The 10064-nt window shown below is 46.4% G+C and overlaps 2 protein-coding genes across 2 annotated transcripts; both read right to left on the bottom strand.

Annotated features, from left to right (window-relative positions):
* Positions 1-1172: 1172 nt before the first annotated feature.
* On the bottom strand, positions 1173-4686 carry ARPC3 (actin related protein 2/3 complex subunit 3). Its single transcript, XM_027878591.1, has 7 exons — positions 4544-4686; positions 3833-3932; positions 3114-3190; positions 2770-2838; positions 2368-2494; positions 1777-1871; positions 1173-1693 (listed from the first exon to the last, which is right to left on the bottom strand). The coding sequence occupies exons 1-7, from the start codon at positions 4547-4549 to the stop codon at positions 1631-1633; spliced, it is 537 nt and encodes a 178-aa protein (XP_027734392.1). The 5' UTR covers positions 4550-4686; the 3' UTR covers positions 1173-1630.
* A 1349-nt stretch (positions 4687-6035) lies between these two features.
* Positions 6036-10049, bottom strand: GPN3 (GPN-loop GTPase 3). The gene is made up of 8 exons (XM_027878595.1): positions 9946-10049; positions 9749-9857; positions 9058-9225; positions 8503-8627; positions 7731-7846; positions 7332-7428; positions 6876-7004; positions 6036-6287 (listed from the first exon to the last, which is right to left on the bottom strand). Exons 1-8 carry the CDS (start codon positions 9991-9993, stop codon positions 6225-6227), a joined length of 855 nt encoding a protein of 284 aa, XP_027734396.1. The 5' UTR covers positions 9994-10049; the 3' UTR covers positions 6036-6224.
* Between the last annotated feature and the right edge of the window lie 15 nt (positions 10050-10064).

The following is a 10064-nucleotide window of genomic DNA, read 5'->3' as shown; positions in this document are numbered from 1 at the left end:
CTCCTCGCACCTGCTCGGTTCTGTGTCTCCCACGGAAGACACGCACTCCCTGTGCCTCCCCCCTGCTCCAGAGTCTGCCCCTTGTCCCGAGAATACTTTCTGCCGGCTGCTGCAGCCAATAGTGGGAGCTTTTAGTTTGGACGTGCCGTCACTGCTGTTTGGAGAGGAGTACAGCTCTCAGCAAACAAACACGCTAGGCAGCAAAACATCACCAGCACTGGGCTTCAGGTAACACTAAAAGTGTGCTGGTGCTGTGTGGTGTCAGTGAGACCAGCACTGCCATGAAGGAAAAAACTGAACAAACCAAACTTGGACTTGTGTTCTTCCAGAAACCACCTGACTGACAGAACAGCCAGTTTTTACGAGTTTGGGTGTGTTTGAATCCAGGAAGGCAGCCACAGACTCAGCTGTGTGGGATCTGCCTGCAGTACCATTTGAAGGCACTTGAGTACAGTGGAGCACAGCTCTGTGAAGACAGACCTGCTAAATAAACAGGTAAAATGCTGAAACTGCAGCTCCTGCATCAATCCCACTGTTATCAGTAGGAATTATTCACTTTCTACTGATTACTGTTACACAATAATCATAAAATCACAGAATGGTTTGTGTTGGAAGGGACCTTGAAGGTCACCTCGTTCCAACCCCCTGCCAAGGATAAGGACACCTTCCACTATCCCAGGTTGCTCCAAGCCCCATCCAGCCTGGACACTTCCAGGGATGGGGCAGCCACAGCTTGTCAAGGCAACCTGTGCCAGGGCTTCCCCACCCTCACAGGGAAGAATTTTTTCCTCATATCCAGTCTAAACCTCTGTCAGTGTGAAGCCATTCCCCCTTGTCCTGTCACTCCAGGCCTTGTAAACAGTCTCTCTCCATCTTTCCTGTAAGTTCCCTTCAGGTACTGAAAAGCCACAATTAGGTCACCCCAGAGCTTCTCTTCTCCAGGTTGAACAATCCCAATTCTCTCAGCCTTTCCTCCCAGCAGAGCTGTTCCAGCCCTCTGATCACCTCAGTGCCTCCTCTAGACTCGCTCCAACAGCTCCATGTTCTTCCAGTGCTGGGACCCCATGGCTGGAGGCAGCTCTGCAGGGGGGGGAAGTCTCACCAGAGCAGATCCTTTCACAAAAAAACCCCTCTCTGATTTCCCTGGAAATTGTCCATGGGGCACACAGTAGTTACCACATTAATTACAAGCGAAGTTTAATGAATACAGTGTAAAAATCACTTCATGGACAACACGGCATGAGAGGTCTATTTGCCCTGGACACTGACACTGACTCCAGCCAGCAGAGCAATGACACAGCTCCCTTGCCCCACAGCAGGCCCATTTCTTCTCTTAAATACCAGTGCTGTTTCAGATGCTGTAGCCACAACAACAAAGCAGGTGGCATCTGAAGCAGCGTGTAGAAAATCACTTATTAAGCACCAGCTTAATAATTTTTGCTTACACAACTTATCTTTTTGCTCTCCCCCTCCCCCTCTCATTGACAGGTTTGTTTTGTTTTGTTTTGTTTTTTCTTTTTTCTTCATAAGCAGTTAGTTCTTCCCTGGTACAAAATGCATCCAAAACAAAGGCAAAAGACGGGAACATCTTGCTGTGGAAACACTTATAAGTTGTTGCCACTTTGCCTCTTCACTGCCCAGGGCCTGAGAGACTCTTGTTCATGAACTGCCTCTTCACAAAGCAGATCCACCACTGCAAAAGGAAGCATCAAGTCAGAAAATATGCAAAAGTATTTTCCATCTGATGGATAAAATAGTGACTTTAAAGTCATTCACCTTGCTGGGCTTGTCACTTTGAGGATCAAACACTTTTTCGCAGAGGCGAAGGCCGGTCTCTTGCCTCAGCTGCTGCAGGTAGGCCCTCATCACCTCTGAAAGCAGCACAGGGAAACCAAGGTAAACTGGGGAGCACCAAGTCAGACTGGATTTTACAAGGAGGCATCAGATAGCACTGCTTCAGGAGAGAGTTTCACATCTGCAGGTGCTCGCCATCTGGCTGAGTTGGTTTGCTCAATTTACAGCAATATTTGGGATTTTTAAGACGTTTTTATCAGTAAAAAGGATCATCCAAACTGTTTTCTTCTCTCAGTCACCTTTGCTCATTATTGTGGCCTTCCTGTTCTGGCTTGAGCTCCATTACTAGGGTTTAGCTGTGATTACCTGATGCAAAAGGTATTCTTGGACCCTATAAATCTGCTCTGTTGGATCCATGGATCCAGGGGAGTCACTGGGCCCTTGAGGTCAGAAAATCCAGCTTGTGCTGCCTTCGGAGGACAGACCACATATTTAGAAAATCCAGTTTTAACGGTAATTTTCCTAATTGCAGTCACAGAAATGCAGCTGATAGAGGGGCTGGATCAGCCTTACCTTCCTCCTGCTTGTTGGCAGGTTTGGCGTAAATGGCATTAAGTGGAAAGCCAGGCTCCCCAGGGATTGGGAAGTTAGTGATTCCTAGTGTGTACATTTCTTTCTCTCCTTGGCCTTTGGAGTTACACTGGAAGAACCAGGCAAACAATGGATTAGCAGTTATAAACAAAAGCTGAGGGAGCATTACACCCAAATATTTTACCCATCTGTAACACTTAAAAACTCATCAAGAAGAGCAACATAACATACAGAGCCTTGGAGTATCTGTGGCTCTGACAGCTGGGACTGGCATGACCAGGATTGCTTGTGTCACTGGGAGGAGAATATCAGGAAATCCTTTCCTGAGTACAATCCCCAGAACAGATTCTGTTTCCCTCCTGCACAGAAATTCACTTTTCTTACCTTTTGCAGCTTCTTCAGGCACTCAGAAATGTAGAGGGTGACGTAGATCAGTGTTCTGTCAGCCTCATTCTGCACAACAAAAGCAAGCACAGAGCCCAGGAACTCTTAGATTAAGGGAGACTTTGTGGAACTGATAAAAGTCTGAAACAGGAATGAGTTCAAGCCATTTTGGCCTAGTTTCCCCAAGAGAGAGGGACTTGCAATTCAAGACATCTACCCAGCTTTAAAGATTAAGTGGAAGGGGAGATTTTGTGATCTAATAGAATTATTTCCTTGAAAATAAATTTATATTCACAGCACCAACCTCCCAAAGAACTACTACATAGTATATTAAAAAAAATTACCTTAATTTCGTAATTTTTGAAGAAAACATTAGCTTTGAAGTAGTAGATGGCTTCGTCTATGATATCAGTGTCCTTAGCTAACAAAAAAGAAATACAGAGTTAAACACTGCACTGCTATACTTCATTTGTCATAACTTTTACTCACTGAAATACATAAATAAGCATTATTGCAAAGGCAATACAAAAAGCAGAAGTCAATACTATGTAACAGAGAACGTGTGAAACACTGAGGAGCTCAGACTGAAACATTTAAGCTTCCTACTCTTATTAGGAGCTTTAACTCCCTTATTCTCCTTCCCCTGTGCTATCTCACTTCACAAACAGCAGCAATTCAGCAGTTCCTCGTTTTTCTACCAGCTGAGTAAATCCTCAGAGTTTTAAGAGCACAAAAGGATCAATTTTTGTAGCTCCCCACCCTGAGGTGCTGCCTGTCCCACTGCCTGCTCCGGAGCAGCCGAGTGTCTCCAGCCACAGACCAGAGCGAGTTCTCTGTAGCTGAACCCCCACTTCCTCCGACACGCAGGGTTCACACCATCACATCCTCCCCAGAAACCTCAACCTGCACAGCTTAACTATTTGAGAACTTCTTTCCTCCTCTACAAACTGCAAACCTCTCCATTTCCCACCGCTGATTCCTCTTTGTCACTCTTGCTCTTGGAGCAACCCGTGAGATGAGGAGCCACATCCAGGCAGGTTTTCAGTCATTATTATAAACTTACTTTCCCGAGGTGCTGGGCCCTTGAACTGGCTTCTGATGGGTAACAGTGCCATGTTCCCAACTAGCTTGGTGTCCGAGTCCATTAATGTGGAGTGGTAAGCCTAGGACAGGGGGAAAGCTGATTATTGATCCTGTGCAATCACATCCCCTGTGTCTTCACAAACTGGTCAATGCCAGGCTTAGCGCACTTAAAAATAAAGGCCTTTCTGTGCACTCTAAAACTGGTTTAAGTAAAAAAAAAAAAAAAAAAAAAAAAAAAAAAAAGCTTTCTGCATATGACAGATTCTTCCTGGGAAACCGATTTCAACTTATAAGATTATTTTGGGGCACTTTCCAAATGTTCTCACCGTGCTGTGCCAGCCCACTGGGCTACTCCCAGCCCAGGTTTTGTGGGGGGCTGAGGAGGATGTGACAGGGTGTAAAAAGCAGTTTATTCGACCCAGGGGAAGGCGGTGTGAACAAACGCAGAGCCAGGTATTGCTCTGACCACCCTCTGCCCCGCTGGCGCCGGGTCCCACCCTCCCGGCTGCGGGTGGATCCCTGCCAGAGGGAGGAAGAGGAAGAAAAAGAGGGCGCTGGCCTTGCAGCAGCTTCCCATACGAGCCTTCCCCCTCTCTCCGCAGGGCTCCCCGCCGCTGCAGCCCCTCTTTCCCCCCGGCCAGACCCCGCCGCGGAGCCCCTTCCCCGGCCCGCTGTCGCACCCGCCGCTCACCGGCATCTCGAAGGGCAGGAGGCGGCTCGGCGGGGCCGGGCGGGAGGGGAGCGGGCGAACGTCCAAGAGAGCGAACACAGAGCTCCCTCCGCCCCCGCTGCAGGAAATGAGGCAGCGGCAGAGGCGGTGCGAGCGCGGAAGCGGAGCCCTGCACCGCCCCGGGGGCACCGCACCAGGAAGGGATGGCGGGAGGCAGCGCTCTGCCCGGGCGCTGCCCGCACTGGGAAGAGCCTTTGAAAGCACGCTCTGATGGGGACTTTGCTCTTTTCCATCCTGTGGGGTTTCCTTCCTCTCTCTGCCTTTGCTTTGGCCAGCACTGCAAGTAACCCCTCCTCGGTCACTCCGTGCCACCCTTTTCTTTTCCAGTCTCGCTGACATCTGAGAGGTGAGCTCCAGTCTCGGCCATGTCAGCATCACAAGAGCGCATTGGGGATGATTTGCTCGCAGCTGGTTCACTGTCCTGCACATTTCCAGAGCTCCTGGGGGGTCACCTGCTCTGACCTGGTGCAAAGGCTGCACGGGGCACTCGGCTGCCCCGGTGTAAGGAAGGACAAAACGGGTCCAAACGCATTGTGCTCCCAGGGGTACAATATATTCAGGTGCACACTCCTATTCCTATCAAGCCATAACCTTCCCTATGACCCAGCATGCTGAATTTTCCCCTAGTAAATGATTCATGGCATGAGTTGGGGCAAAAAAATGGGGAGGGTTGGAAGGTGAGTCAAAGTAATCCAACTGCAGGGCTGGGCTTTGTCCTTTCAACAGTGACTTGACCCAAGGATGTGCCAGTCTGGAGGTGAGTTAAGTGATCCAAGTTGCCCCAGTGTTTGAGTGGTTTAATTCAGTCAGATCTAGTTCTGCCACATAGGGATTTTTGGGAACCCTTTTCCCACTAAACATGCAGGATTTGCTGCTCTGTTGAACCTCTCTCCCAGTTCTGGCTGTGCTTTGGAAAAAGCAGATCCTTACTTCAAAAATAAGCACCATATCAATAGTGAACCTTTTATTTAAACAGACATAAGAACCACCCTACCTCTGAATAAGAAAAAAATTACACCTTCCAGACTAGAAGCAAGAAACTACAAAGCTCAGCTCTGCCAAGCTGCTCCCACCCCAGGGTCAGGTAAGTGCAGTTGCCTCCAAGTATTCACTCCTTGGTTTGGTTCCCATTAAGGGGAATCCTCACACTCAGACATCTGCTGACCAAGCTGCTCCTACAAAATGACATCAATTTCACAAGATCATCACTGAGTTTAAGGTGATTTTCTTTCTTTAAGTGTTACACTGTACTGAAGATGTTATTGAATAAACCACTTAAAGTCAATTCATTAAAGTAATGAAACTAACTACTAAGCAACACACTTAGATTCAGCTTTGTCTCTCTAGTAAATCATGAATTTGTTTCAAGCATTCCTATGCTGAAATGAGATATATCTATATGAGGGGAACTTTTATAGGTGCTAACACTGGCCTATATATTTTATAACACACACACAAGAATAAAAAACTGTTTATTAAAATAGTTTTGAGGTCATATAACTCACTGTTCACTATAAATATTAGTTATCTTACAGATAAAACATTAAGTGTGTTTGTGTAGGGGTTGGGATTTTTTTTTTCATTTTTAATTTTTACAACAAAGTATTTTCCTCCCAGTTTGAATGTTGTTTTTTTTTTTTTTTTACTCATCCACACGATCCTGAAAGTATTCATCCACAAGAGCAGATTTATCTTCTTCATATTCCTGCCAAAGAGAAAACAGAAAAATACAAGCCTTATATGTAAGTCAAAATCTAGATCCAAGTATTCTGCAGTACAGAAGAGTCAAAAATGAATTTAAAAATGGAATAAAAGCACTGGACTTGTTCCTTAGGTTTTATGAGCTGAATAATAAAACTAGAGAAGGCTTGGAACAGATTTTAACACAGTCTTCTATGATGTATTTTACACAACAGAATTCATTTCTAATCTCTGTCTCATATACAACACGTGGGTTGAACACAGGAATTATCAGGAGAGTTTGAACAGTCAGGAAGGAAAAAATCATAGTGATCTCAATAGTCTTTTCTGACATTTGAAAGTTAAAATTCTGTTGATGTTGAAAACCTAAAGCACTACTTTTAAACACAACCCTTTGATCAATCTGCATATACAAGATGCTATTAAAGAATTCCACTTTTTTAACTGTAAATGAAGACGATCCGGCATTGCCACCAACAGACTAAAGATGGGCTGTTTTGAACTGTACCGAGACAATAATTTATCAGCAAGAACATATTTATATTGTGGATCCTTTTTAAATTTCTTCATCTCCTCCCCAGAAGCCCCTTACCTTTGGCTCTTTAAACTCCAGGTCCTCTCCGTACTGGATGGTGCAGTCAATGTGCTGCAGGACGATGTTGATGCTTTCCTCGTCGGAGCGGTCGAAAGGCAGAAATCGAACCATTCCGTAGTCATCAATCTGGGGGGAGGAGCCAAACCAAAATGCAGTAAGTTAAGTCTCAGTCACAGCACTCTGAGCCACCTCCTCAAACCCCTCTTGTCTGCACTGCTAAAATACCACTTAAAGCCACGCTGCAGAAGAGTGGCAATTCCCCACTCAGGACATCTGAGTTCTACACAGTAGAAAAAGCCATTTCCCAAAGGATTCCCAGAAAATGCATTGGCTAGAATCCAAATATCAAGAGTTTAGTATCAACAGCATCAAGAAGCTTATGCTAATCTGAGTTAAAAGAGGCAAGAAGTGATATTGAATTTAAGGATGCCAGTTCAAAAGCAATATACTTACCAGTCCACATATAGATTTAGTCAGCTTTTTAAACCTTTTGCTTTTCAATATATTTGTAGAATCTTCAATCATAGAATACATGTCTGGGTCTAAGTACCTGGGAGAAACAAAGTCATCATTAACACTGGAATTCTGTCACTTGGAATGACACAAGACATCCAAGATGATTATTTACAGAAAAATCCAGAGATCAGTACAAACATGGAGCTGTTCTTTTGACTCTGACTAAACTGTAAGCATCCTATTCAGCTGTTTAAATACTATGTTTAATATAAACCAAATCCATCTTGTCCCATTACCGAAGAGGATGTTTAAATTGTGGGAAACATTAGACTGAATTTTGAGTGAACTTTGCCTCAATGTATCACGCAACAGAGTAAATAATTTTTTGGAACTTACTTTTCTATTTCCTTCTTGGCTTTCTTGCTCAGCAAATCCATTTTGGTCATGATGTTAATCTGTGGAATCTCTAAAGATATCATTGCACTGAGTGCTGCCAGAATTCCAGAGATAAACTGAAAAGAGAATGAAAAATGAAGTATTAAAGTACAGAAAAACACAAACCCAGCACACTCAACCCCAGACCAAATCTAGTAATGAATATATGGAACATGGACACAAAGCCATATGAGGAGTTGGGATATGAGGAGTTTCCTGTTGGAAAAGGGAGGTGCCAAGTATCCCACCTATTTTTGGAGCTGCAGATCTGGATCTGCCACTGGAAAGGGCATTAAGAAAGCCCAAACCCTTCCAGGGATTGTTCCTGCTCAATGGGGAAAGTGGCCTGCTCACTCTCCAGATCTGAGAAAGCTCTCATGGAATCACATGAGGTTCCAAGAATTCAAATTGGAAGGGACTTCTGGAGGTTACCTGAGTCCTCCAGCTGCTCAAACAGCAGCTTCTAAGTCAGACCAGGCTGCTCAGTCAGGTTTTAACTCCATGAACGTTCCCTGCACCATCTCTGTGCCTGCTGCAGTCTGACCACTCTCCCAGTGCTGGTTTTCTTTACATCCAACTGGCAACCCTTTGCTGCAACCCACGTCTGAGGCAGATGAAGACAAATCTCCCTGGGCTTAGCATTTTCTCCTCCAGGCAAACCCAGCTCCCTGAACGGCCCAGACTTTTTGTTCTTCATCAGTATGAACTTTTCCAACAGCTTTCAAATGGGTACCTTGAAAGATTCCACCATGAACTGAGAATCCACTAGGAAGACTCCACAGACACGGAATTCCCACTGCTGGAGCTGCTCCACCAGCTGTTTCATCACTGGCAGGTGGGTGTAGAGCTCGATCTGACCTGGGGCACACTCAGAATATCAATGGGTAGGAAAGGGAAACAAACAGCAATATTTCACAGTTATATATAACATGGTATCACACTTAATATAAATAAAAACGGGTCAGAAAAGCATCCTCTTTTAGGCAACTCTGAGTGGTGAAGTGGAAAAGAAATAAAAGGTTTTTTTTTCCCTCCCATGACCTCCAATTAAGTGTTATTTGCAGTTGCCACAGTGTCCCCACACCACATGTTGGTACCAAACACCAGTGCAGTCACCCAGAGCAGCCCAGGATGGAGTTCACTCCTGAAACATTTGGAAGTAACTCTGACAGTTCTTAATAATGCAAAAAAAAGTGAATTATCACGAGTTAACTAACCCCAAAGCACTGCAAATTTTATCCTGTGACATAAAATAGCAAGCGATACCAAAACATCGGTGTTTGTTTACCTGGGCAGTCAAACAATATATAATCATCCTCCACGTGCCCCAGGCTCTCCTCCAGCCAGTTGAAGTTGTTGGCAAAGTACTCCATGCAGAACACCAGACCTCCATTGGGGCCAAACCTCAGGGATTCATCTTCCATCACATCGTCCACCTCTATCAGCTCACGGATGTCTGTGACAACATCAAACACCGGGAATAAACCCTCCAAACAGCCTGGGAGGTCAGAGAGCCAGCATTCCACCACTGCAGCACGGGGACCTGTACTCATCAACTAATATTCATCACATTTCCTGAATACACACGTATATGTTAAATACTTTCACTGACCGATCTAGATACGAGTGGGAGCCTTTTGAAGGTCCCTGGTGCCCGTCTGGGGAACATCCCAATCCCCATATTTTCCTTTCATGGTCCGGGACCCGCTAATGAATCTCTTCTCTTTGAAAGTGCCTCAACTAAGAGGTCAGGTCAGGATGTACTTTCCTTATCATCTCTGTGTAGGCACGCTTTGTTCCGACACGAGCAGGTAGATATTAATCACTGGCCCAGGTAAATACAGGGATTAGGCACCAGCTGGCACAAGAGCATCAGTCCCCGGTGTGGGGAGGCAGCAGCACTGCAAGACTACATTAATCTGACTTTGGGGCACAAGACCGGACCCAGCCGCTATTGTGATGTCCGTACCGGGGCTCACCTGCCATCACGGGGTAGCTGAACAGCTCTGCCGCCGGGTCCAGGTTCACCACCTGCACGGCGCGGCCCAGCGCCTCGCAGTGCTGCACCATGGTGGAGCAGTACGTGCTCTGCAAGGCACACACGCCCATCAGGGACTGCCCGGGGCCTCCCCCCGGCCCGCCGTGCCCCCTGCCCCCCCCGCCGCTCCCCGCTCACCTTCCCGCTGCCCGCCGGGCCCATCACCAGCTGCGCGTACCGGGGCATGGCGGCGGCACCGCCGGGGAATGGCCGCTGCGGCGCCCCGTAGCTCGGCGGAGCGCGTGTCTCGGGCGGCC

This window comes from Empidonax traillii, unplaced genomic scaffold (genome assembly GCF_003031625.1).
Source record: "Empidonax traillii isolate 1590-97213 ecotype Southwest subspecies unplaced genomic scaffold, ASM303162v1 scaffold43:size1863611, whole genome shotgun sequence".
Taxonomy (NCBI): Eukaryota; Metazoa; Chordata; class Aves; order Passeriformes; family Tyrannidae; genus Empidonax; species Empidonax traillii.
Note: the sequence above shows the minus strand (reverse complement) of the source record. Positions and strands in the feature narration are given on the sequence as shown.

Excerpts from the sequence above, each read along its gene's own strand:
- GPN3 (XM_027878595.1), bottom strand. The coding sequence starts at position 9,993 with ATGCCCCGGTACGCGCAGCTGGTGATGGGCCCGGCGGGCAGCGGGAAG. Across the intron at positions 8,628-9,057 it reads TATATTGTTTGACTGCCCAG|GTCAGATCGAGCTCTACACC; the intron begins GTAAACAAACAC and ends AGTGTGCCCCAG. Across the intron at positions 7,847-8,502 it reads TCATGGTGGAATCTTTCAAG|TTTATCTCTGGAATTCTGGC; the intron begins GTACCCATTTGA and ends TTCTCTTTTCAG.
- ARPC3 (XM_027878591.1), bottom strand. Across the intron at positions 3,191-3,832 it reads GGGCCCAGCACCTCGGGAAA|CTAAGGACACTGATATCATA; the intron begins GTAAGTTTATAA and ends CTTTTTTGTTAG. Across the intron at positions 1,872-2,367 it reads TGCCAACAAGCAGGAGGAAG|AGGTGATGAGGGCCTACCTG; the intron begins GTAAGGCTGATC and ends TGCTGCTTTCAG.